General features: G+C 34.8%; 1 protein-coding gene and 1 long non-coding RNA gene across 9 annotated transcripts in view; one reads left to right on the top strand and one right to left on the bottom strand.

Moving 5' to 3' along the window:
- Positions 1-18,111, bottom strand: part of TSHR (thyroid stimulating hormone receptor) — a 102,012-nt gene that overhangs the window by 48,474 nt on the left and 35,427 nt on the right. For all 8 annotated transcript variants that reach the window (XM_039883954.1, XM_039883953.1, XM_039883958.1 and 5 more), the window contains exon 3: positions 1,883-1,954. In XM_039883954.1, coding sequence (XP_039739888.1) covers positions 1,883-1,954 — 72 coding nt within the window. The remainder of the gene's footprint in view (positions 1-1,882; positions 1,955-18,111) is intronic.
- LOC120619572 (uncharacterized) overlaps positions 1-18,111 on the top strand; it is a 108,784-nt gene that overhangs the window by 56,518 nt on the left and 34,155 nt on the right. Inside the window, exon 2 of the long non-coding RNA XR_005657557.1 lies at positions 5,007-5,105. This is a non-coding gene — a long non-coding RNA (uncharacterized LOC120619572). The remainder of the gene's footprint in view (positions 1-5,006; positions 5,106-18,111) is intronic.

The following is an 18,111-nucleotide window of genomic DNA, read 5'->3' as shown; positions in this document are numbered from 1 at the left end:
TCTGCTTATGATCATTTGGTGGCTTGGTCCTTAGGGAAGATTTCAAACTCCTTCAAATGATTCATAGGCCTTGCACTTGCTTACCTCCTAGTTTTATTTTTTCCCACTACCCACTCTCAGCCTCAACAAACTAATTTTAATGTCACAGACAGCCCAGGCTTTTCTCTTATGCCTGGAACTCTCTTTACTTCTTTATTTATTTAGCCAGATAATGCAGATTCCAAATTAGGTGCCATTTCCTTCAGGAAGCCTTCCCTGACCACACTCCTCATCCAGGTAATTCACTTCTCACATGAGTTCCCACAGCACCTTTAGTTTACCCCATCATGGCACTTATTACTCTCTTACAATAGAAACTGGAGGCTCCATGAGTGTTGTCAACTGTTATATGTGACACACCTAGCAAAATGCCGGGCACGAAGTAAGGCTCAATAAATATTTGTTGAATAAGTGAATATAGTCAAATGGAGACACAAAATAGGCAGTTATATAAAGGAGGTGAGGAAAAAGGAAGAGCTAAGGGAGAATCTGGGGATTTTAGCTTACAGCCCACTAAATTCTGGTGCTGTTAAAAGAAGGAGTACTTTAGGAGAAAGACGAGTTTATTTTGGATATGCTGTTTATCGTGCTTGTGGGACACCAAGGTGATGACATTTGGAAGGAAGTTTGTAATGCAGGCCTGAACTGTAAGAACAAGTCAGGGCTGGAGAGATTCATTTAGGAATTAGTTGTATTGGGTAAAAGTGAAGCCACAGGACTGGGGGTGTCCACTCAAGGAGAGGAGGGTATAGACAAAATACATAAATAAAGAACTAGTATTGAGGGGATTGAAAAAAATGAAATAGGAAGCCAGGAAAGGAGAGTAAGAAAGAGTAGCTAGGGGAAGACAATAAAAAGAGGGATGAGAAAGCAATATCAAGGAAACCAAAGCAGATCAAGAATATGAACAAGGAAAGGGTGGTTGGGGACACCAAAAACTAGAGATGTTCAGTTAGAATGGCTTCTCAGACTCAGCCTGCCTCACATTTTGGACTAGATAATGCTTTGTTGTGGGAGGGTCTCCTGTGCATCGTAGGATGTTTAACAGATCCTTTGCCTCTGCCTGTTATTTGTCAGTAGTGCCCCCATCTCTGGTGGTGACAACCCAAAATGTCAAATGCCCCTGAAATGATATAAAAGACACTCAATAAATGGTCATGAAATGAATAAATTTAGCCGGAAGCTATATAGGCTGCTCCTAGTTGTATTGTCATTTGTTGTGCCTGAATTACTTGCAAATCTTGTCAGAACTGATTAAATGAAATATAGACCTGGTTTATTTCATATACAGATACTCTTTGTCAACTCAACATAGAAGTCCTTTTCCTCCTCAATCTTGAGTGTGTAGCAGTTTAGTTTTCTATGGTTTAGAATTATTTTTAATTCTTTTTTTTTTTTTAAGTGAGAGAAGACTAAAATCATTGGCTCCATGTATGTATGGCAAAATGCAAACATTTGTACTAGTGTGAAAAGTGAATCAAGAATTAATCATTAGGATAGCTCGATTATAGGTAGATATAGAAATTTGTATATGGGAGAGATTCCCAGCTAAGATTTTGCCACCTCCCAAGATGTATTAAAATACATCAAGAATTATTAGGTGTTCAAGGCCAAATGAATTTAAATTTGTTTTAGATTAAAAAAAAAATCATTTGGGAATTAGGGAGTGGAGATAGCAATATCAAATAAACATCTCGTACATAAAATTTCATATACATTAGAAAGATACATGTCATAGACTTATGCAAGTATAATATATAACAAGTATTTTTGTTAATAGAACACATTTAGAAAGCAACATGTCACAAATGCAAACTTTTTTTTATATTAAAAAATTACTTACATCCTGGAAATATTGGGCAGATTTGAAAATGCACGACTGGGAATGGTTTTCAGATGAGTTTCTATAAACTTCCTATGAAAATAACAGTTACACAATTAGAGTTTTAATCATTGGACTTTTCTAATACCTTACTTAATTATGTAGAACATATTATTAGAAGTATGATGGTCCTGGTCCTTATAGTATATATTTCATCATATGTAATCAACAAAAATAATACTTAATGAAAAACATACAATTTTTTCCCCCAACTAAACAAGAAATGAGATTCAAATGCAGAAGATGAATCTTCAAACTTCATCTTTGAATTAGCAGTAAACTAGTATGCATTGTCTAACATCATATTCAATTTGTTAACTAAAGGGCAACATAATATATTCATAAGTTCATTAGAACTACAGAATTCATACCATGTACTTGTCAATGGAAATGTCTTGGAATGCCATCAGAATATGTATTAAGAGGAATTAAATGTATTTGATATCTTAAAGATTAAAAATAGTGGTATGGTTACAATTTTTTGGTCTGAGCCAAGGTCTCTAGAACTATTATCTTATCAAATCATCTACTTACTGCAGTTTAGAAATAACTGACAGACAAAAGCTAGTTCTTCTCAGGATTGTGACATCTTTGCTGCATGTGCAACTTAAAGGTTGTGGCTTTTTTTCCAGTTTGCTTTTATGGCTATTTTTCAGAAACCTGAGACTGTTTTCCTTGTAGATAATGAGACACTTTCATGCATTCCAGTATATCTCTCCACCTAGGTGCTCAGTTTTTACTTCCCTTCTTTTCTATTGCCACTGCTGGAATTGAATCCTGTATAGAAAAGGGTGTACCTACTCTGCTAACTCATTTTGCGAAAAGATAATGCTTCATCATGCTTATCATCTTCTCCATGGGGCTCTTTTTGCCATTAAAATATTGGTAATCACACATCATCCATTTACTACCTAATTTAAAGATATTAGACTAGAACTGTGTATTTTTCTTTCTAGGCTGCTGGGTTATTTCTCAACAATCTGTTTCTTTGATCTAGGAGTTCTTTGAATTACTATTTTTGCAGTGATTGAAATATATTTAGAAGTTCTGTTTTCCAGTTCTGCTTGTCAAGAGACTGGAAGTCAACACTTGTTTTAACCATAAGTACAAAGCCGAACAGACTGACACACCAACAACTCTTCTTGGATCCATAAAAGAGGGGAAGACATAGGGTAAACTACTGTCCCCAGAATTGGAGAGACAGGCAAATACAGGGCTTCTCCGAGAAGAGACTCATGAGTGAAAACTGCATGGGGGACCAGTGCCGGGATAGGAAAACCTGAGCTGTGATTGACAGATTGCTAGAGGCAAAGCGTGCATAACTCTGAGAGCTGAAAATTCCAGGGGAACCCTGTCATAGAGGGACTGCCAAGATTTCTTGAGATTTACCTTCAGGAGTTTGACCAGGTTTTAATAGTAAATATCAGAGAAAAATCCCTTTGTGTTTCTAGAAAGAGAGGAGAAAAGGAACTCGTTGGAAATATACCAGAGCATCAGTTTTTAATAAGGCCTTTCCTCAGGGGAAACTAGTTAACCAAAGCCTAAGTGACCTGGGGAGGGGAGATACCCAACTCTAGCCCACTCTAGCCATCCTGTTGTACCCAAAGGGAGTGGAAAAAGACTGAGAAACAGTTGTGAAGTTCATAGTCCAGAGGCACAGGTTCACCAAAAGACTAAGACCTAATCACAGGACTATAGACTGATTCCCTTCCCTAACACCTTAACCTCCACATTACGAAAGGCCTATGTATAGCCGTTCCTTTTACCTGGTATAGCGTGTCTGTCTATCAAGAATTATATCTATAACTTGCCAAATGACAGCATCAGAATGGCTGAATTAGTTTATAAAAGGACTTATTAACTTGGTGAGGGATGGTGATGTGAATGACAAAAGAGTAGATTGTCAGCCCTTGGTGTTTCAGCATGAAATTCAATGTTGCTTTAATGTGATTTTAGAAATTCGGGTTCTATAAATTACTTGTCCTTCCTCACAGGTCTCCCACTTACATTCCCTTAATTAGGTTGATTTAAAAGCCTGTTGGTCCAGATCCAGCATTCTGAAATTACAAAGATATGAGAGTAACAAGTCATTTGGCTAAAATCTCTGAGTAAAATTAGGCCACACCAAAGGAAAACAATGGATAAGTTACATACCTTTTGGTTATCACTCAAGAAGACAGAGATTCTTAAGCTCACAGTCTTACTTATAGACCATGTCCTAAGGCATGGATTTTGAGGGCATTGTAAGATTGCATGCATGTAGGTAATGTGGATCTAATTTATAACTTTTGTTGGTTAACAACTTTTGGGTTTAGTCTGTGTTCAGAAGTAAATAACATATATTTATTAAAAAGATTAGAGTAAGGTTACAATGGTTTCTAAGAATTTTGACTTGGGACAGAAATAGGAAAAAACACAATTTAATAGTAATTAGGTTGAGGGTTTAAATAATGTTTATATCCTTTCCAGTACGAATTTCTGAAATACATAATATATGCTTCTTGAATTCTCTCTTGCTCTTTCACACACATAAACACATACATACTTTAAGTTAGAACAAAAATCTTTCTCCTGCTACTGAGTTATTGCAGCCAAAGGGGGTTCATTCCAGAATATGGCACCTCGAAATATTAAAGATTTTAAGTTGGAGGAATTTGAGAAATGTCAGGTTCAAGAAGGACTCTCTGACCCTCCTTCTTCCCTGGAGCAAGTCATAAGACCCTCATGTGGGAGATGCCTTCTCTATACTGGGAGGAAAGGAGCATCCTTATCTCTAAAGATGCAAAGAGGACTCTAGACTAGCCTTTCTAAGTTTTTCTTGGTTTACTGCTCTTAGCTCATACCCCTTTATCCTATTCCATTTTCCCATAACTTCCCACTTTTCATCAAATGAGCATAAAAACACTCAGGTATAATCACTTCGGATCTTCATTTCCCTGTGAAGGCATCCACATCACATAAAACTTATATTACATAAAGTTATATGCTTTCCTTTTGTAAATCTATCTTTTGTTACAAAACTCCAGCTAATACACTAGAAGGGTAGAAGGAGAAAAACATAGATTTTTTTTTTCTTCCTCTATAGTTTCTGGTGACAAGGATAGGAGAGGAAAAGGCTATATACTCCACTTTCCTTGGAGACTGGAGTCGAAGTCTGGGACAAGTGACAAAAAGCCAGCAGAAGGTAAGAACTCTATATCAATTTTGTGGGTCTCTTTTAGTGCTTAGTCTAGAGAGGAAGATAAAAATTTATCTTTGCCTCTTCCTTCCCAAATTCAGGTGAGCTGGAAAGAAAAACATTTGTAAGAATTTGTTGTTTGGATTGTGACTTGTGAATTTGGTTTTGAGTACCCATTGGTTATTGATCTTTTCTCTCCTGGGGAAAGCTTTTGTTTTTCTGTTATTTTGTGTGTGTGTCCTGAGAGCTTGGCTTGGTTTCTTGCCCGCCAGGGTGAGCGGGTTGTCAATTACCTTCCAAGTAATTTTCCTAGGACACAGAGATTCTGTGTTTTATCAAAATAACTTCTGTGCTTCATGTTGATTTTATCAAGTCTTTTGATAACTTAAGAAAACTTAATCTTCTTAATATTAAGAGTTTTGTCCACAGGTATGTAACTTTCTGTATTTTCCTTTAAAATCTCTTATTGTCTCTGTGGTTAAATAGATGACCGAGATCTTATTTAATCAAGTATTCACATCTTTTGATATTTTGACAAACTTCCCCAAATTAAATTCTAAATAAAATCTTTTTGACTTTGAACTAACTTTGAAATTTCCCAGAGGGTCCTTGCAAAGCAGACTTAAAAAGAGTTTATATGATCCATTATTCTTGGTGCACTTATCTAACTAATTAGGCCAAGTTTAATGAGACTAGACTTATTTTTGCAAATAAAAAGTCTTTAATTGTCCTTGGAAGAAATGGAGGTAATTGTAAAGAAAAAAATTGTTTCAATGAAAAACTACCATCTATCTTTGTGAATATTTATTATCTTTGAGCTATTTTCATCTCTTTATCAACTGAATCCTGCCATTTTGTCCATTCTATTAATAATTAATGTTTCCAGTTTTCCTCTCACTTTCCTGACTTGGCATCACTACAAACTAAAACTGCCCATTTCCCACAGCTCTGCAAGCTTATGACCGACAGTGATCTAAACCTTTAGGAAGTCTCTGTATGGATGTAGGACCCTCTGTATGGATGTATGTAGATCATGTATGGATGCTCTTCATGCCTTCTGTGTGGGCCACTCAAAAAGTTCACTGAACACCCAATGCCATCATCAGAGATATTCAAACTGCAAACTAGAAAATCCATTGGATTGTTACTGCCTGTCCTTACTCCACCACTTAAAGATGCTCTGAACGCAACATCTAGACATCTTTTTGACTGACTTGCCCTCTGGACTCAAAAACTGAGTTTATAACTTGTTTTGACCATTAACCTGTTTTTATTTTATTTCCATAGAAATGTCCCTTGTTAAATGCCTAACTTAGGTGGGTGCCCTATTCCCTCCCACACCACTACCTCCTGAAATGAGACACATTGTTTAGCACTGACCTATTCCCAGAAATGAGACTGCTTCAGTGGGATATGAGACAATTTACCAATTAAGTTTCCGGACTGTCGAACTTCTTGGGGAAAATTTCAGATGGAGTGGGGATGGATTTTAGGACATGCTACCCCAAAATATGGCACCTTGGCATACTATTTTAAGCTGGAGGAATTTGAGAAATGACAGGTGCAGAAAGGACTCTCTGCTTCCATTCTTCCTTGAAGCAAGTCATAAGACCCTCATGTGAGAGATGCACTCATTATACTTAGAAGAAAGGAGTATCCTTATCTTCAAAGACAAAGGGATGCCGAGAGGAATATGAACAAACAGGACTTAAGTTTCTCCTAGTGCACTACCACAGCTCATACCCCTTTGTTCTATCACATTTTCCCACCAGTTTCCACTCTAAATAAATATGCATGCTTTTCTCATGTTGATCTGTCTAGGTACAGAGCCCCAGACAAGACACTAGAAGGGCAAAAGGAAAAGAATTTTTCCTCCTCTACCTAGCAGAATGTGTTTTAAAAGACAAAAATATTTGAAATGGCAACTTTTTGCCTAATCCCACAAACAAGATATTCTTCTTAGCCAAATTTCTCACCAAAGAAAGCCCACCAATATGCATAGACCAGTAGAACAATCTCTCAGAACTACTGTCTTACTAATGATACAATATGTACAATAAATCCCTAAGTAAAAGTGAAAAGGGGAATGTCAGCAATCCTAGCCTAAGATAAAAATAAATTATATATTTACTAAAAGAACTTAGTTAATATTATGATGATTATAATACAGTTTGAGACAGCAGACTAACTTCAATAACGCTGAATGAATGAATTATCAGAATGGCAACTGATGATATAAATTGCCAGATTCGATTTAGCAGCTTGTACATTTTGCCTGGATATATTCATGGCAATGTGTATATAGCAACATAATCTGGAAAAACCCATTACTGACTTAAAAAACTTTAAAAAATGTCTAGTATAAATTGCCTCTCTAAAATTCACCTTAAGCTTAAGCTTTCTTTCACCTTCTCCCCTAGCTTTTAAAAATATTTTTTGCCTGGTAAACATTACGAAAACACACAGGAAGAGTTTTCTTCCAAGGCATCTATTTCTCTTCAAGTAAAGAACAAAATCACTAGGACTTGGCATTTAGCTAATTAACTGATGAAAATACCACATTTTTACAGAGCCTTTGTTCCCTTTTCCCCAACAGTTTTACTATAAGAATCGTGGCAAATACTTATTGAAATACATGGATGCCTTATCTACCCCTAGCTGACCCTGTAGGCCTTAACCCTTATGGAAGTTATGTGGTCCTTTTATTAGGCAGTAATTTTATAGCTAGAGCTAATTGATAGGAGTGTTTATGGTCAACCTGTTTCTCTTTTTGTCCCTCCATCTTGGGGCAAACAGCTAGATGTTCTTTTCATTGTCTACATTTTCAGAAGAACTTCATTCAAAGAACTTTTGTTCACAGAACTTTTATTCAAAGTATCTTCTGACATTTTGATTACTGCCTTAAAAGCAGACAGGAGAGAGAAAAAAGCAATTGATTGTGATTATTTGGCCAAAATATTTTATTCTACTTTGAGAATACATTTTAAATATTTGTGAAAAAGGAAAAATATATATCTAAGTATATCTTCTTTTGACAAAAACATAAGAAAAACTTCAAGATGCTATACTATTGTCCAAAAAAATTAGCATCAAAATAGTATTTGTTTTGTATGAAAAATAAATACTAAAGAGATCCCTGTTTCTTTATTTGCCTTTGGTAGTTCAAAATAAGAAAGCAAATAATTATTCTCTATAAAATATAATGAAAAAACTCAGAAAATTTACCTCATATAAATAGTTCCAGTATTTAGGCATCACATATAACTTACTAGGAAAAAATGTATAGTTATAGTTCCATATCCTAAGTGGAGTACGTACATTTAAGAGTTAAACAAGTTGGCTTTAGGATATGGAAATTACAAATGAGAATAAATATTTAAGCTGATGATGCAATTTAATTTATCTTTTCTATGACTTATTTAACCAAGAATGATCAGTGAGAATATGATGACTTAGAGTCAAATGTTTCCTTTGAGCCTTGCTGAGGCAAGATTTATATTTCTCAAATGTCTGCATTTGGAAGATTTAAGGCAGAAATAGAAATGCATATGAAATGCCACTGACTGACTTGAAGATTTTGCAGAATAGGTTCTAGCTTTAAGTACTGCCTTTTTTGTGTTTGCAGTGGTGATAGGAGAGGGAAATCTAGTTAGTGCTGGTAAAGAGAGTAGACAGTTCTCTGTTCCAACAAGTACAGTTAGTGCAATTAACTTTTTTACAGTAATCTTGCATGATAGTAGGCTCATTTCACTGAAATTTTATCAACATGTAAATCCAATTGACATTCCAACATACTGTTTCCTACAAGGTTTCTGAAATCATAAATACATAGTTTGTGTGTGTGTATGTGTGCACACATGGGTGTGGGCTTTCATTAATGCGGCGTGTTTCCCACCACAGCCCCTACTTGATAAAGAATGTGAAGTGTGAGCAGATGAGCGTGACTGAATTTTACTGAGTTGAGAAGCCTGGTTGATCTCTGCCATGGCTAACCGTGTGTGGTCCAGAAAGACCCAAACTTCCCATTTGTGTGTCACAGTTTTGGTCTCTTGGCAATCAGACTATGACTATTTTGTGATTCCTCATCAAGCTTGTTTGTTTAATCTCATCATCTGCACTTCAAGGGTCATTTTTTGTATTAAATATCCGTGTCAATCAATCTACTGATGTTTCACTGAGATATGCCGAGTGTACGACAGTGAAATAATCAGTGTGACCATAGAAAGTACTCGTAGTAGAACAAGAAGGAATGGGTGAAAATAATGCAACTACTTATATACTGCAAAGTTGTGTAAAATAAACTGAATGATATTAATATAATTTTAATGTGATATTTGTCATTTGCCCAGTGTTTTCACTTGAGAAGAAATTCTCACTGGTGAGTTTCTTTTACTATTGTGTATTTTTTTAAAAAAATTATGTATTTAAATAAGTTTCAAGTATACAGTACATTGGTTAGACATCTATATAGTTCACAAAACGATCCCCCCAACTGCTCCCTCTCTCCCCCGGCCCTCTACCTAGCCATCATATTAATGATAACTGCCTTCCCTCTGCCATGCTTCCCATCCAGGTGATCATCTATCAACTACTGATTTGTACTTCTTTAACCCTTCACCCCATTCTCCGAGCTCCACAACCCCCCTTCCCTCCGTCCATCACCAAACTGTCCACTATATTTGTGTAATTTTTTAAATACTTTGTGGCGAGTTATGAGAGAGCGCAGCAAGCACAGGAAATAAAATCAGGGAAGTAGACCCAGAAGAATCGTGCAGTCAAATTGTTGGACTCTACCTGTAGACTCTGTTTTCAAGTATGAAAGAATTTTTAAAAATTTAACAAAGACCAGTGGCTTAATTGCAGCCCTGGGTTCTTAGGGGACAAAACTGACTTTGTGAAAGAAGTCAGCCTCAGGATTTTCAATAATTTGTGGACAAGATGGAGAGAAGAGTGGCAAACTGTCTTTTTTCTTTCCAACATTCTGGAAATAAGACACTAGAAATAAGTGTTTTGCATTCATGAATACGCTTTAGATTTCTAGTTTCCCTAACTATTCAGAAAATGAAATGAGTTTGGATTTATGTTTTCATTGATACAGTGGTGGTAATTGCTCAAAAAACAAATTATAATATAAAAGAGATTGTGTTTACTTATTTTCTTTCAGAATATCTACTTGGAAAAAAGGAAGAGACTGTAATTGGACTGTTTTCTTTATTAGCCTAAAAAATATTTAAAATGTATTCAAGCTTTAGACACATAGATGGTTTTTCTGATAGTTTCATATGAATCCTTTATCATGCTAAGCTGAACATTTCAAAATATGCAGGCTAACCTAAAAACTATTATTTAGTTGGTTGCAATTTGCAACTATTTTCCTATTCTTTAGATTACCTGTAAAATTGTTCTCTGCTCCTTCACCTCAAAACACCAGCAAAACAAATCTAAAGAATAGGCTCATTCATGTTAGCAAAAAATATAGACAGAGAGAGAGATAAATGATAGATAGATAGATAGATAGATAGATAGATAGATAGATAGATAGACAGATAGATATAGATAATTGCAATGTTCAAAGATAAGGGATTAAGTCAATAAATTATGGTACAATCGCTAAATGAAATATTTTTCTGCCATTAAAATTTATCTATAATATGAATGAAAATAATGAGATGTTTAAATGTAATAACTGATAAAAAAAAGAATCAGTTATAAAAGAGTAAATACATTATAAAACTTTTATATAAATTGCACAAGAAAACTTATAAATAGATGTACAACAAAATTGTTAGTGCAAGTTCTCAGGGAGTAGGATTAGAGATATTCAAAATTTTCTTTTTGTAATCTGTGCTTTCTAATTTGTCTACAAAAAACATGTATTCATTTGTAATGAAAAAAGTTATTAAGCATTTAAAAAGTGTGGCTAGGTGGAACAGGGTTGCATCAATATTATTCATAACTATGAGCATGCTCTATAGCTTTAGAAAAATCATTTCTTTCATTGAAAAGTCAAAAGCATGGTGGTTGGGGACAGTAGAAAAAGAAAGTGCTGGTTTTTCCAACTAAGTGTGGTGGCCATAAGCAAACATGGTGTGTACCCATGAAAAACCTCCAGTGTCATAATGGAAAAATGTCACAACCAAAAAGGCACATTTGTTCCATGTATATTGTATACAGAAATCATTTCTTATTGACAGTCCTCTTCATTAAAACAAGAAAGATAATAAAGCCACATACACATTTCCTCTGGACGCTCCTCTTGATTAAAAAAATAATAAAAATGAAACCACTTGATTTTCCATTTTGAATAAAGTAGTCTAAACGAATGCAAAATCCAATGCTTCTGTATCTGGGAGATCATATTCAGGTAGTTCCATTCAGAATGGAGTTGTTTACTCGAATAGAATTAGAAACCCTTCTCAGTAAAGTTCTTTGAAGAGTGATGCCACTGGATGTAGAAAAGCTGGTATCATAAAATGAAAAATCACAGGTAAAAAGAATTTAATTAACATTTATCTCTCAGCATAATTTTTAAATAGTGCTTCTATGTATCTTAATTCATTGAGAGATAAAAAGGTTAATAACAAAGTATTTCATCCCACATCATAATTAAAGTAGAATTTAATTTCAATAATATTCAGAGTAAAAATTTCAGATTTTTTTAAAAAATATATTTTGATGTGATAACCTAGAGCTCTAACCTTGAGGTGAAAAATAAATTTTACCAAAAGCAATACAATTTTTTTTTCCTTGAAATTGAGTGATGGATTAGTTTTCTATGGTCTTTTAGCTAAGAGATCTGTTGGAAAAAAATGAACTTGGTCTATTTTCTTTAGACATCAGAGGCAACTGAAAGTTCCTTGGGAAAGTAATTTTTTTCCTTAAGGGCTCTTGAGGGTTCACATGGGAATGTCAATGACCTTGTTTTTTTCAGAGTTTGTATCAGCCATTCTCAACTGCCCTCTTTACTTCGATAAATACGCTCCAGTAATTGTAGGTACTGTTTCTAGAACCTACCAACACCATTCCTTAAACATCAAGGGGATGCTTTTTACAACAAAACAGGCTTTGTGCAGGACTCTTACTGAATTCAACACGACTCCCAGCATATCCACCCTGTACTGTAGTCTAAAGAGCAGTGTTAAGTAATTATACAATATAAAATTATTCGAAGGCAGTTCTGGTGAATTATTTTTATAGTTCTGAGGCTTGGAAATTCTAGACGATGTTGGGCAGTCTCAACAAACTATGTAACAGACAACTGGCAAGGATGCAGAGTCCCTGGTATATTTTTTTTAAGAAAAGCCAAGTTATCATTTTACCCTCTTTTCTTTAGAAAAATGTCAAATGTTTTGATCAATTCATAGGTCACCAGGTAGCCCAACTTAGAACAGTTTCACAGGATGGCCATATTCATTCCTACCACTTAGTACAGAAAGTTTTGTTTCCATGAAGTAAGCGTAAAGAGACTTTGATTGATTTGGATTTTTCCTCATGGACACATTTTAAAACCTAAAATTAAGTCATATATATATATTAATTTATTTTCTCTCATCATAATCATAAATAATAGCTACTATTCATAAAATTCTTCTCTGTCCTAGGCTGTGTGCTCATACTTTGCATGTGTTTTCTTGTTTAATCTTTACATTGATATGTGAGGTGTACCATGATGATCTTGATTTTATAGATTACAAAAGTGAAAATTAGAGAGATTAAGTCCAAGGACTTGCTCAAAAATTACAAGACTACACACACACACACACACACACACACACACACACAGATCTTAACTAACTATTTTGTTATATTGCTTCTCTGAATATATTTTTTATTTAATAAAACCCATGACTACTCCTGACTATTGTATGTCAGAGGGCTATAAATAGAGGGCAGAGGCTGTACAAGCAGAACTGTAATAATCCAAATTAGAACACTTCTTTTTTTCCTCCCTCCTTTCAAGTCTCTGACCTTCCTCCCTTTCTTCCTTCTATGTCACATGGTCTGTCCTCCTATGGCTTAAAATATAATTGAGAAGGTAATACATATAATCCTCAAAAGTAAATCATAAAAGAGTTTAATAATTGAGTAAAATAAGATGGAGAATAAATAGGTACTCATAATATTTTTTAAATTCCCCAAACATTCTTATAGCCAAAATAAGGAATTCTTTCTCAAAATACGAACACAAAATATTAAGTAGAAAAAGAGAATGGAATAAGTCTGGGAAAATCACAATGTGCCTTCGTTATAGTTTTTAATTCTTGTAAGTTTATCATATGATTCAGATTTTCTATTTCTTCTTGTGTCAGTTTTGGTAAGTTGTCTTTTTTTTTCCTAGAAATTGCCCATTTTATCTAAATTTTAAAATTTAGAAACAAAGTTAATAATATCTTTAAATGATTTTATGATTATTTGTAAAATATCTGTGGGCTCTGTAGTGATATACCCCTTTTCATTTCTGATTCTTTTTTCTTGATGAGCATCACCAGAGACTTATCGATTTTGTTAGTCTTTTCAAAGAATCCACTTTAGGTTTAAAAAAATCTTCTCTATTAAAAATTTTAAAGTCGTTGTCTGATAATTCATTGTATCTATCTCCTGTGCATCCATTCTTATTGCTGTTATTTCTCTTGATTTTTTTACTGTGTCTTCTCTTCTCATTTGACTGGTTATTTTTTATCGTGTGCAGGACATTGTATATGGAAATAATTTGAAATAATTTGAGGCCTACAATTATCTTCCTCCAGGGAGAATTTACATTTGCCTTTGGTAGGTGATTATGGGCACCCGCAATCTTAGATTACCTTAATCCAATTATTGGAACTGAGATGATTTGAAACTATACTTGAGCCCCAAGTTTTTCCAGTTATTCCTTACTGTTAGGTGGAGTCTTTTGGGGTCCCAAACCAATGTGTGGGGGTTTTCCAGAGGTCACTCCTTAACAGAATTTATATTAGGTAGTTTTTTCTTTTGTTTTGTTTTTAAGCCATTTAGTCCTATGAGGCTGCCAAAACCTCTGCTCAACTTTTCCCTTAACTACCTCTTCCAGAATTAGCCACTCCTAGGATTCATCTCTCTTGTTTTCCTTTTTCTCTGTTTGATTCATAATTCTTTACTATCATGGTGGATGTGAGATTAAAATTATTTTTTTATCATGCTCTGTTAATATTTACCATTGGTTTGTGATTTCATTTTGCATGTGTGCATATTTCTTTCCTATAATATGGAAGATATATGGTCCATTTTAGATCTTCTGGTAATTTTCTTGTTACCTTCTAAAATATAACTTTATATAATATAGTAAGACTCACCTTCTTTAACAATTATCTATTATTTTCCCACTCCAATTGATAATGTTTCTATAGTACTTTGTTCCTTTCACCTCCTTGCTTTTCTTTTCTGCTACACTGATTTTGCTTAGTTGTGTGCTTGATCTTAGATCAGCCTTAAACAATAAACTTTGAAAATGAGGAAATCAGTATACCTGAACTATCTCCCATCTTCTTTTTCCTCTAGATACTGATTTTTGTTCATTATATCATTTCTACAGAGTAACAATTTATTATATTTATATTCTGTTCTATAACTATAATCTCCCGAAGTTAACTTTAGTTCTACATGTAAAAGGACTCAAGGCTCATAGCTAGTCCTTTGACTGTAGGTAACACATTTATGTTTGTTGACTTAAGTTTGCTAATTTTTAAAAAAAACTCACAGAGTGTGTATTTCCTTAAGTTCTTACATATTTGAAAAAGTTATTGTATATATGGACAGTGAGTAAAGGGACCAAGGTGTCTGGGGGGGGTCACACTTTATTTCCCTGAGAACTTTTCAGACATGACTTTACTGTTCCTAGCACTGAATGTAGAAAAGTGTGAACCTACCTTAATTCTTTTGTTTTTAGGATGAGATCTTTATCTATCTCTGGATACTCTTAAGTTCTTTCTTTTTTTTTTTGAAGTCCATTAACTTTACTGGGTTGTGTATGGGTATTAGTAAATATTTATGTTAGCTGGAATACTGTGTATCTTTTAATTTTATAGATTTAAGCCTTATTTTACTTCAGGATTTTTTTTTGACATGTATTTGAATATTTTTTGCTGCATTTGATTTGTCTTTTAAAACATGTGTTGCATATGTTGATTTCCTTCTGTGTTCTTTATCTACAATTTTTTTCCTCTAGTCTTTATTCTTTTCTATTTCAGTTCATTTAGTTTTCCCAAGATGTCTTGAATGTCTTGACTGTAATTCAGCATTGGCAACATTGCTCTTTCCATCGAGGCCTTTATTTCTGGGATAATGTTATTTTTCTCTTTCACTTCTATCACAAGATCTACTAACTAATATTTATAAAAATTTATGTTTTCTTATTCTTTTTTTCCTTAGACTGTGTATCTTAGCTTCAAAGTCTTGATTGAAATGCTATTTTATTTATTCAGTTTTGTGAACTCACAGACAACCATTTGGTCACAAGTTTTATTTGCTCTACAGCAATAAAAATATTTTGATGGGTGTTCTTTTCATGATTTTTATTTGTTATGTTCCTTTTCTCCTTTATTTGAATAGGATTTTTGCATAAGTCCTGTGCTAATTCTTTTTTTTTTTATAATGAAGGGTTTTTCTCTGAATGTCGCAGAATAATGTAGAAGAATATTCAGAGGGCTAGAGTGGTGCTCTGGGATAGCAGGAAGATTTTTTAGTTCACATCAAGGTCCAAGTAATATGAGGTTGTATGCCTGTGTGCGTGCATGTGCACATGTGAGTATGTTAATGGGGTGATTTAGTCATAACCTATTTTCTTCACCCTTCCGTCATCCTACAAACATTTATTATGCACCTACTCTGTGTTAGGTACAGCTCTAGGTTTGGGAAATGCGGCAACAAATAAAACAGAAAAAAAACCCCACTGCCTCTATGGAGTTTACATTCCGTAGAGTCTGACAGCCTCAGGCTACTTAGCATTCAGTTTCTCATCTGGTCCAACAAACAGAAAGATAACTTCTGGAAGAGTCAGCCTATCTGCAAATGTTCTCATTTATAATCACATTCCCCGCCCCACCATACACACACACTACAGGGTATCTTGCAGGGTTTCAGAAGCTCCTTGAGTGCGTCCATCTTGTTCTACGCATGTCTTGGCCCTTGGTTTGTGTCACCTACTTCAGAGAACTCTGCCCTCTCAGCCTATGGTCTCCAGTAACACCCTTCTTTCAGTTTATTCTTTTTTTCTAGTCTAATTTTCACTGTATGTGATATCTGTTCTTCATTATGGTTCAAGTTATTGAGGCTTTTCTAATAATCATAAATAGGCACATCTATTGCTAATTTTCCTTGTTTATTTTGATTGGTTTCCAGAGAGTGATATAGACTCTAGATGTCTTTACTATCCTGAAACTAAACATGCTATCTTTTCACTTTTAAAGGGAGGGAACTTGAGCCTACAAAGTTTCAGTGATTTGGTCAAGGTATCACATATAATTTGTAATAATCTAATACTATAACTCAAGTGTCTGGACTCCTAGTTCAATGTCCTTTTCATTGTATTTTATTTTACGTGAAAGATATATAAGTATTAATTAAAATAAAATATTAGGGATTTATTAATAAAAACAAGTGTACATTTGTCTAAACTTAACTTTCTACTTTTTCTCACAATAAAACCACAAGTATATATTTCTACTGATTTACCCATTGTATTAAGCAGAGTTCTTCAGAAAATAGAACCAATAGGATGTTTACGTATATATACAGAGATTTAGTATAAGAAATTGGCTCATGTGATTACAGAGGCTGAGAAGTGCCAAGATATGCATTTGGGAAGCTGGGGACTCGGGAGAGCCAATGGTGTAGTTCCAGTTTGAGTCTGTGGGCCTGAGAACCGAGAAAGGCAATGCTACAAGTTCCATCCAAAAGCAGGCTTTCTCAAGACCCAAGCAAAGATGATATTTCAGACCAAAATCCCAGCTTAATCAGTCAGGCAGTAGTTATTTCTTCTTACATGCAAGAGTGTCAGATTTGTTTTCTGGTAATAGAAACCCTCTTTCTCATAAATTCATTCCATATAGTTCAAGTGGGGCTGAACTCTTCACTCTGCTAACCACCCACCAGTCTCTGCACAAAGGCACAGTCTCCTCATTAGAATCATAAACGATGAGGACAATAAGCTTAGAGCTACTAATGTTCACCTTTGCCACGATATTGGCAAAGCCGTCTGAGAATAAAACCTGTGCAGAGGTCAGAGACGGCGGGGCTGTGATGAGAATGAGAATGTCTGGGTGATATAGAACAGCTTTAAAATGAAGGATTGGTCCCCAGCAATGTGAATAACCACCATAAACTAAAAATTTGCTATATGCTAGGCACTTCGCTAAATACTTTCCACACGTTAGTTTTATGTAATATTCATGACGACTCTATAAGGCATGTGTTTTTATCCTTCTACCACTCTCAAAACTAAGAAACCAGTCTCACAAAAGCAATCCAGTGTAAGCTAGCAAGGAGACAAATAAAAGTATAGTCCATTTGGGTAAATGCAGTCAGCTCTGTGTGGCTAGACTATCAGTTTCAAGATGGGAAATGGAAAGACATAAAAGTGGCCTAGTAAATGGCATGTTTCAATTCTTTTCTTCTTTTTTCTGGCATTTTTCAATTCTCCCCTTCTTTCTCTTATACACTAGAGATTCTCCAAAAATGCTACATTTAAAATTTCCCAAAGATCCAAGGCAACTCCAGAGAGGGTCTTAACCTCAGGGCTGTGGAAGCCTGAGCAGTGGCCATTTTTACGTATGGTGTTTGTAGGTTCCTTTCTCACTTACACTTTCTTACTTTACTCTTGACTTACTCTTTGGTGCAGAGGTCCAAACAACAGTGTGCGTAAGAATTACCGAGGTTATTTGTTTGACATGATACTCTCAAGCCCCATTTCCAGTGTTCTGATTCTACAGATTTGGAATGTCATCTGGAAACATGGGTTCTTAATAGGCTCACAGGTAATTTGGATGCAAGCTATCCT

The sequence above is a fragment of the Pteropus medius genome, unplaced genomic scaffold (assembly GCF_902729225.1).
Source record: "Pteropus medius unplaced genomic scaffold, Ma_sr-lr_union100, whole genome shotgun sequence".
In the NCBI taxonomy this organism is placed as follows: Eukaryota; Metazoa; Chordata; class Mammalia; order Chiroptera; family Pteropodidae; genus Pteropus; species Pteropus medius.
The sequence above is the reverse complement of the archived record's forward strand: the minus strand, read 5'-3'. Positions and strand labels throughout refer to the sequence as shown.